Source organism: Procambarus clarkii, chromosome 86 (assembly GCF_040958095.1).
Source record: "Procambarus clarkii isolate CNS0578487 chromosome 86, FALCON_Pclarkii_2.0, whole genome shotgun sequence".
NCBI classification, from domain to species: Eukaryota; Metazoa; Arthropoda; class Malacostraca; order Decapoda; family Cambaridae; genus Procambarus; species Procambarus clarkii.
Window position 1 is genome coordinate 5,003,112 of NC_091235.1, and position 19,178 is coordinate 5,022,289.

At 39.0% G+C, this 19,178-nt stretch overlaps 1 protein-coding gene across 38 annotated transcripts in view; it reads right to left on the reverse strand.

Annotated features, from left to right (window-relative positions):
- Positions 1-19,178, reverse strand: part of LOC123768787 (prominin-1) — a 274,739-nt gene that overhangs the window by 39,792 nt on the left and 215,769 nt on the right. For all 38 annotated transcript variants that reach the window (XM_069317047.1, XM_069317036.1, XM_069317029.1 and 35 more), the window contains 9 exons: positions 16,703-16,868; positions 15,799-15,970; positions 10,755-10,898; positions 9,582-9,788; positions 8,298-8,406; positions 7,287-7,421; positions 6,906-7,034; positions 5,019-5,204; positions 1,275-1,433 (listed from right to left, as the gene is read on the reverse strand). In XM_069317047.1, the coding sequence (XP_069173148.1) occupies positions 1,275-1,433; positions 5,019-5,204; positions 6,906-7,034; positions 7,287-7,421; positions 8,298-8,406; positions 9,582-9,788; positions 10,755-10,898; positions 15,799-15,970; positions 16,703-16,868 (1,407 nt within the window). The remainder of the gene's footprint in view (positions 1-1,274; positions 1,434-5,018; positions 5,205-6,905; positions 7,035-7,286; positions 7,422-8,297; positions 8,407-9,581; positions 9,789-10,754; positions 10,899-15,798; positions 15,971-16,702; positions 16,869-19,178) is intronic.

The window sequence follows — 19,178 nt, forward strand, 5'->3', positions numbered from 1 at the left end:
ACAAATCTGCCTGTCCAAATGTCCTCCGTTCTTGCTTCGTAGGCTCCCAGGTTATTGCTTTCAAGTTAACGTCCCCCAGTACCAACAATCGTGATTTATTTTTATCTGCTTTTACTATAATCTCTCTCATGACCATTATGAGGCCCCTCTTGTTTGTCATCTAGTTCCTCCTTTATCCATGTACTCACCTATTTGTACTTGCAGGGGTTGAGCTTTGTCTCTGGTCCCGCCTCTCAACTGTCAATCAACTGGTGTACAGATTCCCGAGCCTACTGGGCTCTACCACACTTACATTTGAAACTGTGTATGGAGTCAGCCTCCACCACATCACTGCCTAATGCATTCCACTTGTTAACTACTCTGACACTGAAAAAAATCTTTCTAATGTCTCTGTGGCTCATTTGGGTACTAAGTTTCCACCTGTGTCCCCTTGTTCATGTTCCACCCATGTTGATGAGTTTGTCTTTGTCCACCCTGTCAATTCCCCCGAGAATTTTGTAGGTGGTTATCATGTCTGCCCTTACTCTTCTGTTTTCCAGGGATGTGAGGTTCAGCTCCTTCAACCTTTCCTCGTAGCTCATACCTCTCAGTTCCGGGACAAGTCTGGTGGCATACCGCTGAATCTTCTCTAACTCTGTCTTGTGTTTAACTAGATATTGACTCTAGGCTGGAGCTGCATATTCCAGGATTGGTATGACATAGGTGGTATGAATGATTCCTTACACAAGTTTCTAAAGGCAGTTCCTATGTTGGCCAACCTAGCATATGCCGCTGATGATATCCTTTTGATGTGGGCCTCTAGGGACAGGATCGGTGTGATATCAACCCCCAGATCTTTCTATTTGACTCTTGCAGGATTTCACCTCCCAGATGGTACCTTGTGTTTATCCTTCTGCTCTCTTCACCTAATTTCGTTACTTTACACTTTCCTGAGTTGAACTTTAGTAGCCATTTTCTACACCATTCCTCCAGTTTGTCCAGGTCAAGTCTAGGTTTGTCCTCTGTCCATGTGTTGCTGGTGGGCTGTAAGCATTTATGATTATCAATTATCATTCCAATTCCAAACCTGCAATGCCATCGCAGTGTGGCTAACAACAGGGAGTCACCATTCAGCCTTTCTAGAAATCAAATACAAATTAAAGTTCCACAAATACTACTTCAATTTCCTCATAGTAAATATTGTTGAACCTATAAGAGCTAGTTGTACTATCAGCACAATAATACTTATCAGTTTAATTTGAAGGCAGTTAAATTACAAAATACTAGATACTTACAAACGGATACATGATGTCTTTACACACAGCAGAGGTGGTGGCATTGTATATAGTGGACACTGGTCCGCATCGGCCTACATCATTTTCTACTGCCATCTCCACGTGTGAAACATATTCATCTACATCTGCTAGAAAATCTTCTGAGAATCGAGCTACAAGCTGTATGAATGAGAAATTAGTGTGATTATATACCCAAATTATATAAATGTTAAGTAATAACTGAGTGTGCTATAGCAAAGTGCAAGGAAATGTTTGTTATACTTATAAAAGTGTTATAAACACTTCTGCTTTCAAAAATAAAGTTAGAAGTTGTGAAAGGCAATTTCCCAGTATACAAAATGAATTATATATTTAATATGGAAATGAAAAGCATTTAGGATACTGAAACCAAAGCAAACACGGGTCATCAGAAGTGACAATCACAACTAAAGTAACAAACTCGTTAAACATTATAAAGTAATGTTATATGATAAAGAGTACTGGGAAGACGGGACACTACGAGCGTATAGCTCTCATCCTGTAACTACACTTGGGTAATTACTCAGTCATGGAAATTGGAGGGGGGGGGTGGGGGGTTACATGGGTGTGTGACATACACCTACTCCTCAATTTTCGGTCCTTTTATGTTCATCTTTTGTACTAATGGTGACATTTATAAGTTATTCTTTGTCGAGTTTCTACCATTTAACATTACTGTACATGTGTCATACATATATATATATATATATATGGATGGCCTCCCTTGTGACCCCTGATCATTAACCTTAGCCACAGCCCAAGTGTACATCTAGTCCCCAAAATCATTCTCTATCATTGAATACAAAAATCTTTTATTAAGTCTTTACCAATGTTTTTATTATCAATCCTGCTACCTATGCTTTTCCCTCTTAAACAGGAACATCGTTGTATAGTTGTAATGCCTTGGTGCTCTCTCCTAATAACTACCCTAAATGTGGACAACACATATGTGAATATTGGCGGAGTCTTGAACCATCGAGGCCATCCTGCATGCCAAAAAGCTGAGCGAGGCAGAGCCACAAAAAGAATTGCCGGAGGTAAAAGTCACTGGGAAACACAACTGACTAACAGTTCTAGATGAATGCTCGCTGCATGGTGATCACTGGAGACAAACTATCAGTCAAGAGCTGAAGTGTCCATGAATAGGTGAGGAAAGAATGCCAAAAACCTGAGCCCTGAAAAATCAAAGCAGGAAAATGTTGACAGAAGTCTCCACAAGACCTCTTGGCAGTCTCAAATGTGACAAAAAATTATTTCCTCTGACAAACCAAAAGGCCACCTTCAGTCAAACCTGTTCCAGCTGGAAAAACAATTGCTGATGTGTTGAGTTAAGGGCATTTACTCTGATGTGTAGAGCAAGATATAATCAACCAAGTTCTATTTTTCATGTGAATTTTGTAAAAATGGTTGCTCCATTTAAGTGTTGGGAGCCTCCAGAATAAAAATCTACTATCAGAACATGTGTTTTGCATATCAGAATGTTTTTTTTTTTATCAACATATTTAGGGACATCTGTATTTATGCATCTACCCCAGACATTATGGTGGGTTACATAGTGTGTTAAGATCTAGTTATGTGATGCTAAAAATTCCCCATCTCACAGGATGGTCAGTCATATAGGGGCCTGCACTGGCAAACTTTGGGTGCATTATTAGGATATCTTCAAAAACACGAGAGATAATAAAGTGATTGCAAAGCTCCAGGAACCATATACTGGCAGGTCTCAAGGGTCTAATGCCTAGACATTCAGGCATGTAGTGTATGAAATTATGACCAAGTTCCTGTTCACACAGTTTACACCAGAAGTGTTCAGGATTGGAAGATTTGTCACTTATAGCCACCTGCAATAGGTACTGCATCTAAATTCTGTTGAACAGTGTGAGAGAAAGTGTCCTCTCAGCTTGTATTGTACCCCATGGCTGCTGTGCAGTCCTGTGCATGCTGTGCACTGAACATTTTTGCCCTATCTATGGCACCCAAGTACCTTGTGTCGAGTGTCCATGAATCGGGAACAGAATCAAGTTCAGAAATTGTGTATATGACACCTAGTTATACTAGTTATAACTCCTAGTTATAATCCATTGTATTATGCTAATTTATGGAAATACACAGTCTATTTACACACTATACACTATCACACTCAAAACTCCGCGAGTGTCAGCTGCCACATCCTCACTCCTTCAACATTCAGTCCCTCCCTCACTCCTCCAACATCTTACTCGCCAATATTGCTCCTCCCACCATACTGTTATTGTTTGTATTACACTATTTACACATGTTATGTATACCTATCTACATGTTTTATTCACCAGAACTATGCAAGTCAGCCAGTATTGTGTCCAAACTTTACAGTGGCCACCATACACTGCATGAGAAATCACACAGCAGCCAGCAGACAACGCTACGATTACGTCACCTCCCTCACCTAAATAGCTCCTCCCAACATACTCCTGTTGCTGTTACTACACTATACACACACACACACACACACATTGTATATACTCGTGTACAAATGCGTTCACCACTGTGAACCACTAAGCTAGTATGATGAGCAAAACGAGAGTGGCTGCCACACACAGTGAGGCTACCTCAATTCTCTCCCTTGCTCCCTCACCACAATTCCTTCTCCCACAATACTACGCACATATGTACATGGGTATATACACACATTTGTATATACCCATGTACATACGTGTTCACCATAGCAAACCACTAAGCCAGTATGATGAGCAAAACAAGAGTGGCTGCCACACAGTGAGGCTTCCTAGATTCTCTCCCTCGCTCCCTCACCACAATTGCTCCTCCCACAATACTATGCACAGTGCTTATTATCACCACAATCCTGCTGTTATTACAATACTGGTTACTAAATCCTGTAAATACATAATTGACCACAAGTTTATTTTGTAAAGGAACCTAAGAAGTCATTTGAAGATTCCTAGATGGACGAAATAATGCTGAGGTGCTGTGGCTAGCGCTGTGAACATCGTGAACAGCTTTGAATCACTAATATTTGAACATTGTATACAGTCATTATCACATTCAGGCTCTTCTGTAATACTGTACTATCATGGCTAAATAATACAAGTTATATATATATATTTTGACATTATTAGGCGATCCTGTGGTCACAAGCTGAACAGCAGTGCTGTGAGCTCATGCTGTGTGTGCCGGCCTTGGTTGCTCACTCACTACTGAGGTTCTCACACCTGGGAATGTGGACCACGATTTCTTTTAAAGATGGCGTCTGTTTACAAGAGCCCTGAGGAAGCTGATGTGAACCCCATGTAGCTGCGGGAGTTTTGAAGGAACGTGAAAAATACAAATACCCGGAGGAGCGTAGCGCACCCCAGACGCGAGCCTGCAGGCTCGTTGCGCAGTTAAAGGGTTAAACAGATAAACATACCCTTTCCACATAACTACCACTCCCAAAGTATAGTTTTCTTAATTGAAGAATTTCTAACTTTCCAGATCTCTGAAAATACAATGCAGTACTTTCTTCTTCTTAATTACATCAGTGACAGTTCAGCTAATTTATATAAAATATAATACAGAACACTTTTTTACAAAAGCCAAATAAGCAGGACTGAATAGCTTACCATTTCTAATTAACCATCTCCTAAAAGATGCACTGTATAGTGACATTTTATTTGAGAGATTGTTATTTTCTATTTAACATTACAAGTATATAAAACTACTGGAAATTACAATAAAAGCAAATTTTACCTCAGTAACTTCTCGAGAACCATTTACACGAAGGTAATATTGTGCAAACTCTGCCTGGCTGATGAGATCTCCAATAGCTTCACGCAAACTTGTCTTGTTGAATTTCAAGTTCTCATTAAGTCGTGCAGTAGTTTTCTTTAGGTTTTTAGTGAGTGAACCAATTGATGTTACCCATCGCTGTAATCCCTGTGAGAATATGAATTACATGAATACATCAAAATATTTGAAAAAAAATAAAATAAAAAAAAGAATATTCAAATTTAGATTTAACCTTTCGATACATACAGTGTATACACAAATATGATGTGTCAGCAAATCATCATCAATGACTGAAAACATATATCAGGTACTAATATTTTTATAAAGCATGGACAAACAATACAACACCAATCTAATTTGTTTCCTCAAACAAATGTTTGTTTGAAAAAACAATTTCAATGAGAAAAACAATGAGGAAATTATAATTTGCTTGTAAACAAATAGTAAAGAATTAGACAGGAAAAAAAACAGGAGAAATTTTCCCTTTTATCTTCGCAGTATCATATACTGTAATCCACACAGATGAGTACTTTAAGGACACCATTTTCAAACTGTTTAACTAATTTCTTCACAATCGGTAACACAATGTTTCCTCTAAAGTATCCTGCTCGCTGAAGACCTTTCAGACACATTCCTGGCATTTTGCAAAAACATTGTATTGGGTTTTGACAAAATTTAGTAAGATACCCAAAGGGTGGAAGGAGTCACGAATTGTGACCAAGCCAATAAAAACAACACCAGCTCATGTACGCTTGTAAGCAACGAATCCAACAACTATTCACAGATGGCATCTGCCCCACCAAAGACAGGGGTGGCTAAGGGGCTGCCAGGTCATTTGACTGGGCATTCTTCATTTCCGAATACATGACTAAGTACACGGCATTACTAAACTATAAACTGAATACAAGGGGGTAAACAAATGAAATACAGTACCAGTGAAACAGATTATTGCCTGTATATTAAACATCTACCATGTAATAAACACACTGACTAATGATATAGCAGACACAAACTTAACCAACAGCTTTGAAAGACTGTTCTGGGAAACTGGATTGGTTGCACCAGCTACCCAGGAGAGAGGTAGGCCCCAAAAGAATAATCCTCTCTGCTAGTATCTATAAGCAAGAACATGTATATAAAAACATCGTTATGTTCAAACCATGAGAAATTGTTAAGACGAGTTTTACATGGTGACCTACAGAGAAGGTGGGTTAAGTAAAGAATTATCCCTAACGAAAATAAAGGGGCTAGTAGATAAAAACTAGTGTAACATACGAAGATAATGAACTTGAAACCAAAAAAGCAGCAGGAAATTGGACATGAGAACTGTCTAGCAAACCTAACAGTTCAATGGCAGATGCCTTGAGAACATGAGCTATAAGGAGAAGCTGGAAGTGTTGAACATGCCAAGGCAACAAGATACGAGGAAGAAGCATTATGCTCGTTATGTGCAGAATATTAACAGGAATCAACGAAGCAGACAAGTAGTTTTTGAAACCTGCAACTTCAGTACTAACAGATAATAGAGTCACGATTAGAAAACAAAGGTTCTGGAAAAACATACCACATCTCTTTTGCAAACAGAGTGGTAAAAGGTTGGTGCAAGTCAAGGTGGTTGGTACAAATCAAGGTGGTGGATACTAAATCCGTCAGCAAAAGCATCATATGATAAAGATTATTGGGAAGATGGTATACAACAAATGTAGCTCTCATCCTGTAACTACACTTAGGTAATTACACAAATCCTTGAGTGAGTGAAAATGTTGAAAGTTTCATGTCAGGATCCAGCACAAGAGCCAATGAGTACACAAAAATTATACAAACAGCATTAAGTACCCAAAATCTTACCTCTAAGAAAAGGGCATCATTTTTAAGTTTGAAAGATACTTGTGTATATCCATTAGGTAGTTTGTCTGCTGTTTGGTTCAATAAGGCTGCCAATTCCATTAAGTCAATTGTAAGAACTTTCTTCTCCAACTGCAAATTAATAATAATCATAATCATTCTTATTATTATTATTATTATTTTTAATATTTTGAAATTTATATCACAGGCTCAGCACTAACTGAAAATTACAATAAATCACATCATGATTACATATAATTAAGGGTTGCATTCTTCAATAAAATTATACTAGGATATTACATTTCCAATGAACTAAAACAAAAAATACAAGTCAATAAATAAACTTTTTTCTAAGCTTCTATAAAAAGGTACAATTAGTCTTACTATGTCAGTATAATAGTCCCAAGTGTCTTTATCAGCTACTGAAGAGTTAGCGAGCTCCCATAGCTGCTCTTTGGCATCTCTCGACAGGATCTCTACATCAGTGTCAACACGAATTTCCAGCATCAGCTGATCAATCTGGAAAAAAAAAAAATAAATGACAAAAATTTTTGCAGGAATCCTGAATTACTTATTATCAACAAGATTTCCAGACCAATCTACAGAAAAATCAGGAAAGCCAGACTATTGAGGAGACAAACCTTAATCCAAAAGATGAGGTAGAAACCAAGAGTCTGGCAAGGGGGTAACACAATGCCAACAGTCATCAGTTTTTATATATATACAAAAAAAGGGATGAAGATCCTGCTTTCCCTCCCAGTCTAAACATCAGCCCTTCAGATAAATGCCAGGGTCATGCAAGCACTGTGGCATGTATTCAATTTGAGCTTTAATTCCTTATTATAAGATTAATGTGCATATCACATTAAGAAAGCTCTTCGAGTGGAAAATTTGGAAGCCAACATGTACTGCATTTTATATTTTAATATAAATTCAACAAGAAAACATTAACTAAATTTTGTGGCTACTAATCAACACACACTTGCCTTTGAAGTGACATTTGTTTTAAATTTATACCCCACACTATACAGCAGGATTTGTTTACATTTTTATGAGAAGACAACAATCAGTGTTGGCCGACAACTGGTGACTTGCTCAAACTTACTAGACAAAAATTATATGACAAGAAAATCTAGAGCAACATGAATATTTTCCATATTCAAGATAAGTATGACAGATGCAACAAGGATAAGGCGTATCCTTGTATGCAGGAGTATATTATTTGAAAGATGAAAAAGCACACATGATTAATATATTGAAAATTTGGAGGGGCCAATTTTTGAATGCTTAAACCTAATAAAAGTCACATGATAATGGTATGAAATATGAAAAAGATGAGTGAAAAGAGTAGGACTGGTGATGAAAGCTTTTAAATATGAATATTTACTGACAAACCTTTTCATCAAGATTAAGTCGCTTCTTATAGTCTTGGAGCTTGACAAGGATGCTGTCGATGTGGTCTAAACTCAACACTGCATAAAGACTCTGGTTCCTGTGACATTTGCTGAGGAGGTAAACAAAATGTTATAAGCAGGAGGGTGTCAACTCGCCATAATGTAAATCTCTACACTGCTATGCTGTTTTTATATTCCAGTAATGCAAGTATACATAATTATGACAAATAGGCTTAGTTCAGCAGGGTTAAAGGGGGGTGAAGTTGGACCTGGGATTAAGGGAGGAAGAGTAGGACCTGGTGGACCAAACTCTCACAAGTCGAGCCTGGCCTCGGGCCGGGCTTGGGGAGTAGAAGAACTCCCAGAACCCCATCAACCAGGTATCAACCAGGTATTAAGGGGGGGGGGGGGGGGAGTTGGACCAGGCATTAAGGGAGAAGGAGTTGGACCTGGGATTAGGGGGGGGGGGGAGTGTTGGACCTGGGGTTAGGTGAGGGGGGGCGAGGGGTGGACCTGGGGTTGGGGGGGGGGGAGAGAGAGGGGTGGACCTGGGGTTGGGGGGGGGGGGGAGAGAGAGGGGTGGACCTGGGGTTGGGGGGGGGGGGAGAGAGGGGTGGACCTGGGGTTGGGGGGGGGAGAGAGGTGGACCTGGGGTTGGGGGGGGGAGAGAGGTGGACCTGGGGTTGGGGGGGGGTAGAGAGAAGTGGACCTGGGGTTGGGGGGGGGGAAGAGAGGTGGACCTGGGGTTAGAAGGGCAGAGAGTTGGACCTGGGGTTTGACCCGAATTTGGGGTAGGGTGGGTACGTCAAGTTGGATGTGGGGTTCAGAGGAGGGGAGGCAAATTGGATATGGGATGAGGGGAACCCGAGTACTTTCAGTGAAATCTCTCATCTCACAAATCAGGTCTGCCCCATGTAAGCTACCAAGCAGAATTCCAATGTGCTCAGGACTAAAGAATAACACTGCTGCATATATTGAAAGATAACACATGTTACAAGATTCATTGTTAAATTTTTATCAAATGGGAAATATTTGAGCTTTGGCACAGTCTTGAAGGCAGAGATAATGCCTCAAGCTGGTATAATTAATTAATTAATTATATAATTAACACACACACAGTGAAATAAAATATAAACATTGTACTGGGCTGACTTACCTTAAGTAATATACAGCATGGACCCCAGTCAACGAGACAATTTCTACACACATACACCCTTCCTACATTCAAACTTTTCAAAAGCATTAAATGGAACATTTTTATATCATATCAAGTGAATTGGCTTACCTAATTATTTCTGTTATTCTTGGTGCCTCCCCAGGTGGATAATAGTTATTAAGATTATAGCGCTCAGCAACCACAGAGAACACCTCCGAGTGCATTGGATCACCGAGCGGGTTACACACCAAGATCTCGCTAGCACTACCCACAATGAAGAGCGCTGTAGTGCAAGCCATAATTACAGCCGAGAAGAGGAATGTCAACCCAACACCACTGAAAATATCACACACCATATATTAAAGTAATAATGCAGGTTCTCTATTTCATTATGACTCCTGTGTCTGTACATCTTAGCTACACTAAAGAACATGAACTAATAAGTATAATTCCTCTCATATTAAACTAAATCAATGATAAACAATACCTTAACTTTTTCTGTATATACCAGCAAGTCTTATAATAATTTAGTGATGAGACATATATGGAGACATATAGAGTCTCCGTGGTGTAGTGGTAAGACACTCGCCTGGCGTTCCGCGAGCGCTATGTCCTGGGTTCGTATCCTGGCCGGGGAGGATTTACTGGGCGCAATTCCTTAACTGTAGCCTCTGTTTAACGCAACAGTAAAATGTGTACTGTACTTGGATGAAAAAACGATTCTTCGCGGCAGGGGATCGTATTCCAGGGACCTGCCCGAAACGCTACGCGTACTAGTGGCTGTACAAGAATGTAACAACTCTTGTATATATCTCAAAAAAAAAAGAAACCAAGACCTGTGCAGTCCATCACACTATCCTAACACTGAACTTTCTCAAGTTATTCAATACTAGAAAACGGCCTGAAAATATCACATAAATGCCAAACATTGCCTATACAATAGATGATAATGTGTAAACTCTTAAAATTATAGTGTAAATACAACTTATTCACTTGATCACAAGTATTATATTATCTTATAATTTTATAGAAATGTAAATTATTAAGCAGGATTAGAGTGCTGCCACTCAATAACAAACATTCCTACATCATCCAAGATGCTCATATACATTTAAGTTATCTAAAGACAACCTAAAATATAATTGACTTATTGATGATAACATGTACATGTTGTACATATTAAAGCAGTCTTAAAAAGCAAACAAAGGAATCTATTAACATAAGTTGAAAGATAAACAAAATGTAACAATCATCCTGCTTTTCAGCACTGTACACGAGTCTCAAACACGTTCTATAACTAACCACATGAGCCACGAGGCACCAGTAGCCTTGTGACACGAAGAGGCTTCATCAGGGCGGCGACCACAGCAGCCAAACACCACGCCCAATGTGAAGCACAGCGTTATCACTAGCAGCAATATACACAGGCCCATGAAGCCCCAGTATCTAAAAACAAAAAAATACAATAATGTATACTGAAACATGTATACAATATTTTATGTACTGTACATTTACATAGGTGTATATAATGTTCGTGTATGCATGTGTAAATACAACACAAATCTTTTACTTGTTCGTGTGTGTACTCACCGTCCACCCTCCCAAATCTAGGCCACACTATAAGATTCCCTCTAAACAATGAATGTGTTAAAGAACTCTGACAATGAGAGAGATCTTGACGGTGATGGTTTTGTATAGTAAACTATCACATGTGGATCACATCAGAGCCATTGTGAAAGGAGCCTACAATACACTTGCAAGCTTCAAAATCGTTTTTAAATACATTGGAAAATACTGTAGTAAAGAAATGTTCACAAAATTCACTAAACAAAATTGGATTATATGGCAGATGTTTGGTGTTCATATCTAAACCAAATGGCTTCTAGACCTAAAACAGGGACAATGAAATCACACGATGCATCACGTTAACGTAATTTCATTGTGCATTTAAAGAGAAGCATTGGTTTTAAAACCGCTGGACCACAGCCAGAATGCATGGGAGAGGGGAGGGGAAGTGAGAGGGAGGTGGAGGGGGGACAATGTATGAAACCCTGATTGGACTTCAGTGGAAGACTCAGGATCCCCTAGAGAACTCTGTTAAATCCCAGGTTGCATTGTTTTTGATGATGTCGTGGTGTGATGGTCTAAAGCATGTGCTTGGGAGTACTAAGTGTGCGAATTCAAATCCTTCTCATGGCTCCTACTGATTTTCTCAGATACATCACATTAATGTCATTTCATTATGTAGGAGGGGTGCCTTCACTACATGGGGCATGGTCTTACAAAATTCAAAGTGGGACCCTCCATAGATGCAAGGGAAAAACAACACAAGAAGAGACATTACCAATGTGAATCGAGAGTGAATCTTGTAAACTAACCACCCTTGCCAGAAACAGGAAGGTGGTGAGAGGGATCAGGTCCCTCTTGTGGAGTAGTGATCAAAGCACAGCACAAGCATGAGTGTAGAATGTTGTAGGGATCATGCGAGATATCAGAGGCAGTAATGATCATGACGATCCTCTATCTTGAGGTTATCCCGAGATGGTTTCGGGGCTTAGTGTCCCCGTGGCCCGGTCCTCAACCAGGCCTCCACCCCCAGGAAGCAGCCCATAGCAGCTGTCTAACTCCCAGGTACCTATTTACTGCTAGGTAACAGGGGCATCTGGGTAAAAAACATTTTGCCTATTTGTCTCCTCCTCCACCGGGGATCAAACTCGGAACCTCAGCACTACGAATCCAAGCGCTGTCCACACAGCTGTCAGGCGCTCATCTGGATACAACATTCCGTGTACAAGCTACAGATGGGGAACAAACGAAAGGCATCAGAACTGAGGCATAAGCTAAAGTATGGTGAAGTGCATCAAAATGACAAAATTCTGAAGGAGATGCTGAGGATTATGTAGGGAAGCCACAAAGTTTAGACAGCACAAAAGAGTAATGCAAATAGAGGAGTGTGTGTATCTGCTCCCAAGAAATACAAGACAAGACAATAATGTAAGGGTCATAAAGCTTTTAATTTAACTAGGTCAGCGATATGGGGTGACCAAGACAAAGGGGTGTCAATGATTAAACCCAAGAGTTTGGCGGTATCCCTATACTGAAGGGCTTTACCATAGAGTGACAGTGGGGGATGAGGAATGATATGCCTCAGAGTCAAACCCATAGCACAAATCTTAGGTGTAAGGACTTGAGCTATGATTGATTGCCCTGGATGTCACATCATCGAGCTCATGCCAGAGCCAGAATTGGAGGGAAGTCGTCGTCGTCATCACCATGACAACAGAGTAACCATCATTATAAAGGCCTATGAAAATGCCATGGTAAAGGGGAGGGAGATCATTTAGGGCAATCACAAAGTAGTGCTCAGAACACTGCTTTAGGGAGCACCTTCATACTGTTGACAACAGTTTGAGAAAGTATGACCAGCTATCATTTAAAACGAACAATAAGAGAGGAAGCTTTGCAGAAAAGTGAAATTTTGCTGAGAAGGCTAAAAGAGTGCAGTTGAGCTAAAATATTTTATCTCCAGGTGGTGTTCTAAGCTTTCTCCAAGTCAAAGAGAACTTTAACAACAGGATTTGGCAACAAAAGCAGTACAAATGTAGATCAAGTTCACCAAGATAGCCCTCATGATGAAAAAGCCAAATTGGGAGAGGGGTAGAGATGATGTTCCAGAAACCACATGATATGTACATTAACCATATGCTTAAGAGAGATTGCAGACAATTGGTTAAGGAAATGGGACAAAAATCCTTAGGGGAAGTTTCCTGAGGACCAGGTTTTCTAACAGGAAGAACAATTGCATTAGGCAATTTTCAGGGGCCAAAGTCAATATTTAAATACAGTTGCAGATATGCAGCACAGAGGTGCTCCAAGGTGCACAGAGGGAGATGATGAAGCCTCTCATAGTGAACACTGTCCGAGCCAGCTGCACAAGAATTGGAGGATGACAAGGCAGATCGGAGATTAGAAAGAGTGGAGAGATTATAGGAGAGGCAGTGGAGAGTGAAAGTCTAAGGAGGCAAGATTCAAGAAGGGGCTCAAGAGTAAGGGAAGTGCAAACCCAGTTCATTCACGACCAATCAACACTGACTTGGCCACAACAGAACCATGTAGATGACAAACAGGCACAAGCGTTGAACAAATTTGCCCACAATTTTACAGATTTTCGTCCAGATATTAGGGAGAGGAGTGTCAACAGCAATGATGGAGATATAGGATTTCCAACTCTCACATTAAGTTGTATGAGTGTCCCTATGAGCCACTGCACTCAACTTCTGAAACATTAAATGCTTCAGGTGCTTTCTGGCATCAGTGCCTTTTCCAGGCTACAGCGCATGCATGCATGCATGCATGCACGCACACACGCATGCAAAGACATGATACTAAGTGGCTCCCAGAACTAAACGGCAAGAGCTACGAGGAGAGGTTAGAGGCATTAAATATGCCAAAACTTGAAGACAGAAGAAAAAGAGGTGATATGATCACTACGTACAAAATAGTAACGGCAATTGATAAAATCGATACGGAAGATTTCCCGAGACCTGGAACTTCAAGAACAAGAGGTCAGATTTAAACTAACTAAACAAAGATGCCGAAGAAATATGAGAAAATTCACTTTCGCAAACAGAGTGGTAGATGGTTGGAACAAGTTAAGTGAGGTGGTGGAAGACAAAACCGTCAGTAGTTTCAAAGCGTTACATGACAAAGAGTGCTGGGTAGACGGGACACCACGGGCGTAGCTCTCATCCTGTAATTACACTTAGGTAATTACATACAGTGCATGCTCAATTGCAAGGACATCACTGTGGACCTCCTGGGAAGAGGAATGAAAAGTGCCATCATAATCATTAAAGAACAAGTCTCTCAAGGTGCTGAGGTAATCACCACTGGGGACTTGGAGATTTACCATGCCAAAGAAGAGGCTAGAAAAGGGAGAGGATCAGTAGGGATTATCAAAGACAAAGCTTGATTAGGGCCCATCATAGTTGGAACTATGGAGCCTGATTTTCCATAACAGTCTGATTCAAGGGACTAGTCACCCACAAGTGAGAAGGAGTGTGTTTAAGAGACAATATGAAGCAAGCAAAATTGGACTTTGCTGCCCTACACCCCCACTCACCAAAAGCCAGCAAGGAGAGACCCATGAACATGGGCAACCTCAGGGGTAACTATTGGTCACCATTGAAGGGTCCAATTAGTAGGCAAGGAACTGATGTGGATACCAACCTCATTAATGCCCACTTTATCTGGTGTCTAACCACAGGAGCTAATTAAACGAGCCGAGTCAGGTGGGCCACGCTGAACCTTTTTTACCCCTGTTCATCCACCAAAGTAGTATATTACACCCCTCCCAGGGGGTTGCAACAGCCGGGTAGATTCAACACCCAGATGAAGGAACAATAGGGAATGCATGCGTCTCCATGTACTGTGAACACACTGGGATTTCTTTTTACTTGTGCACCCTCACACCAGGCAGGAGAGGGAAGCAGAGCCAACCCCACCTACCTGTGGGTGGCATACAAAAGCCCCCCCCCCCTCACCATTTCAAGGCAACACGTGCAGATAATGAGTCAATGTGGCTGAAGATATGATGACCAAACAACACACCAGAAAATGAAGAAATGACGACATTTCGGTCCGTCCAGTACCATTATTAAGTTGTATCAATATAACTTGATAATGGTCCAGGACGGACCGAAACGTCTTAGTTTCTTCGTCTTCTGGTATGTAGTTTGGTCTCAAGGCAACACCCTTGAAAGGGCATATCTGTGCCAAATGAATAGAGCTACCAAGCTAAACTTGTGTTTTAAATGTCAGGTGTCTTGGTAAAGGTTTAGTATGTCAAAACAATTATTTTGGTGCATTAGTAGAAACTCTCATAACTCTGATCTATTTTTGCTTGTTCAGCCAGTATTTCCTCTTATCAAAGCTACAGGGGAAAATATACAGAGAAGAAATTTCCTTGTTACTTTATATTAGTCCTCATTATATTAACTTAACAGGACCAGTCTACAACTAATCTTGGAATGAGGTGGCATTTATTCTATGTGACGCTAGTGTACATGGTGTTTAAGATATGATGAATGAAGAGGTGTCATTTCTTATCACTGCTATCCTTATTTTACTATGCTACCCTATATGCTCTCACACTACTTTATAATGGTCCAGGACGGACCAAAATGTCGTCCTTTCTTCATCTTCTGATGTGTGGGCATCTCTATGCCTCTATTTTGTCTAGGCTGATGCCTCCCCATCTCATGAAAGAGGAAACCAACTTCTTTTGAAGGGAGAATATTGAACACTTTTTTTAATCGGAAAAAGTATACAAACATTAGCAACCTACCTGTACATAGCATATTCATTTATTCCATCCTGCATGATTCTCAAGTATTTGTTTACTTCCTTTAAATAAACATTTGACTCCCTTGGATAGGAGTCAGATTCCTGGGATTGACCAAGATAAGTTGGTTGAAGTCTTCTGTGAATTCTCTCGGCCTCATCTTCCAGCTGACCACCTAAAAAAATTCACAAATGAAATCTTGTTAAATAATTTCATGTAGAAACTACGTTATGTACACAAAAATCACAATAGCGTGACTTACGTTATGTACTTGAAGCTAATCTACACTTGATATGGGTGACTACATGAACATCTGTCTCAACCTTGGCTAAGGAAGCTTCAGGAAGTCATGGGTTTTCTGTGATAATATAACCCCCCCTTCCCCTCCCCCCACAAAAATATATGCTTTAAAAACATAAGGAAAAACCTTAAAGTAAATAATTTAACAAAATAATAATTGACATCTCTGCAAGCCTTGTGCCATTACCTATCATGCAGCAGGACTCCTTGTCAAGACACTCCAGTAAGTTCCATCACTACTACACACAGCCACACATTTCTCACACACCAGACCACCAACATTATGCCAACATTCTTAATCTATACCCCCAATCAATCTGAATGTTTTTTTTTCTTTTTAGGTAGACAATTTACTCATTTTTATTCCTTGGTAATGTATGATTCTTTCCAGCAATATATATTTTTTTTTAATTAAACAGCAGTCTGTCTGTCTTTTCATAATTCCACATTCATTTGACTTGTCCCAATTACTAATGTGTCTTACATGCCACAGTCATGTTTCATTAACACCCAGAGTGCCTAGTACAAATCTTGCAACACTTGTCCTTTTTTGTCTCATCCGTTACAAAATATTTATACAAATTACAATATGTTCATACAGGCTCACCTGCATCCAAAATTTTTTCCTTGATATCTGGTATTGAACTTTGAACCTTGTTCTGGATCTCGGTTGCTATCGAATCAAACGCTCGTTTGCCTCGCTTCACCACGATCTCTATATCATTTTCTATAAGGGTAGTTACTTCATCAAGTTTTGATTCAACATTCGGGAGCTGAAAATTCATAATAATTAGGTTTGTTAGAAATGCTGAAAACATTATCCTTGCATAAATAAATTTTTATATTGGTCTACACAAATTTTAAACTGATATACCTATTAAATAACTCTCTATGCTAACATTTAATAAAAAAATAAAAAATACTGGAGGTTTTGCTTCACTACAAGTCCAACACGACTTCATTAGGTGGTCAGCCATATATTTCACTATCCTTGTTAATCCTCAATACTCTATTATGTGTTTCTTCCTCAAGTGAACTATTCCTGCACAGGTACCTTCAATAATTTTACTGCATTCTTGTTAATGAAATCCTATTTCAAACGCTATCCATCTTTGTAAAAAAAAAATCAAGATTATGGTAATCAATCTATTAATAATACCTTTCAAGAAGGTTTCCAGAAGTATTACTGGATGTCAAACTTAATAGAAGTATAATTATTAACCGACATATCTATTGGGAAAACTACATTCCTTTGTTGAATTTTAAATGTTACATGGTACATCACCCATTAACACTATTAACTAATATAATCCTGATTTTAAAGTTAATTATCATTTAAATTACTTTTTAGCACTGAACTGCATTTCTTAGAGACTACATTATTACACAAAAATTATATTACAATGACATTTACACAAAATTATCATCAGGAAATCAGAGAAAAGCAAAGAAAACAAAGGAGTTCCTACATTAAAAAAAAAAATACAGTAAGTCTTCATATACTTCATATACAGTGTACTACTGTACTGTATTTGTAAAAAAAAAAAAAAAAAAAAACAACCTGATCATGCCATATCCATAAACAATTTCCCCTATAAAATTTTAATATTTTAAAATTAACCTTTGGGCTGCGAAGCATACCTTGTAGTAGGCATTAGTGCAGTCTAGGCATTATGCACAGCTACGTTTCCCAACACCTGATGCATCTATTCACCTGGCAGGAAATGGGCACTGCACCTAGGTGCTAGGATATTGGTGCTGCTTGCACCCCTCACCTAGGGGACCCTCACTATGCCATTGTCATCCCGAAAATGTGATCAATTTAAGATGTCTCATACCTAACACAAAATTCTTCACTTCTGAAAGCAGCATTTGCCTACTTTAATAGATAAACTTCTCGGTATACTGTGATGGTCGACAACCATATTAAAATTGAAAACAAACAACACAATGTGCTGCCATCTTGTGGTAGCAATTGCCACCACTTCACACCACCACTACCAACCTGCATTAGGAAGTATATTCCATAAAAATATCCTATATGTATAATTTTGTCTCTATAACTTGCATAAGTTACCAGGTCTTGAGCATTGTAACATGCACTGCAAATATGTTTTATATAAATTGCCATTGATTTACGTAATAAAAATTTTTATTATCGGGTAATTCTAAGGTTCTCACTAGATTCTTGTTCATATAACAATGCACAGCATACAGTGGGAATGCTAGAACAGATGCCGATTGTATAGATCTTCTGATAAAACGAAACTCAAGAACAGTAGCAAAAATATTCCGAGTGGACTTGAGCACAGCTGAGCAGTCTTGTTAAGTGTTGCCCTAATAGCAAATATACAAAATATTTTCAATTACCTTTTTTTTACCCTCTTCCCATGCCCAAAGTGACTTTGGTGCTTTTTATCAAAATATGCAAACCATGTCTTTAATGTTAGAATACAAAAACTGCAGAGTAATAGCCAAGATTATTTCCAGCAGCTCTGCAACAGACAAGGTCCAGCAGGAATCTATCCACTCAAGCAGAGTCGCACAGTGCTGTACTCTATTACAGGCTTCTTGCAAGCCAAACAGATTGCATTTTTTATGGTATTACAGTATTATTAAGGAAACAAGAACCAAAGAGTATTTAGTTGTATTTGTTACCAACAAAGTCCATTAAATTTACAAACTACTGTATTTATGATATTCTATGCTTCAGATACACTTTCAGCCAGGTATTAAGTTATTTTTAATACCAAAGAAGTTTTTTTTTTTAATTATAACAAGAAATTGTATTTAAATGATAGCAATGTAAAAAATATTCTTTTCTCTTCTTGGCATTCTTTTCCTCTTTTGCCCAAAATGCTATGCATATTAGTGGCTTTGCAAAAATTTAAAAATACTAATATTATGTACTCTCTTAAACCCATTGTACCTCCTTGTAAATAAATATGATAAAATTTTAAGAACTTAAAAAGTCTCAAGAACATTACATAAAATGTAAATACTGTACTGAAAGGTCAAAAGATTAAGAAAGGTTCTAGGTAATATTAAAAGATAATTTAGTACAAAAATTTGAAAAATAAGTT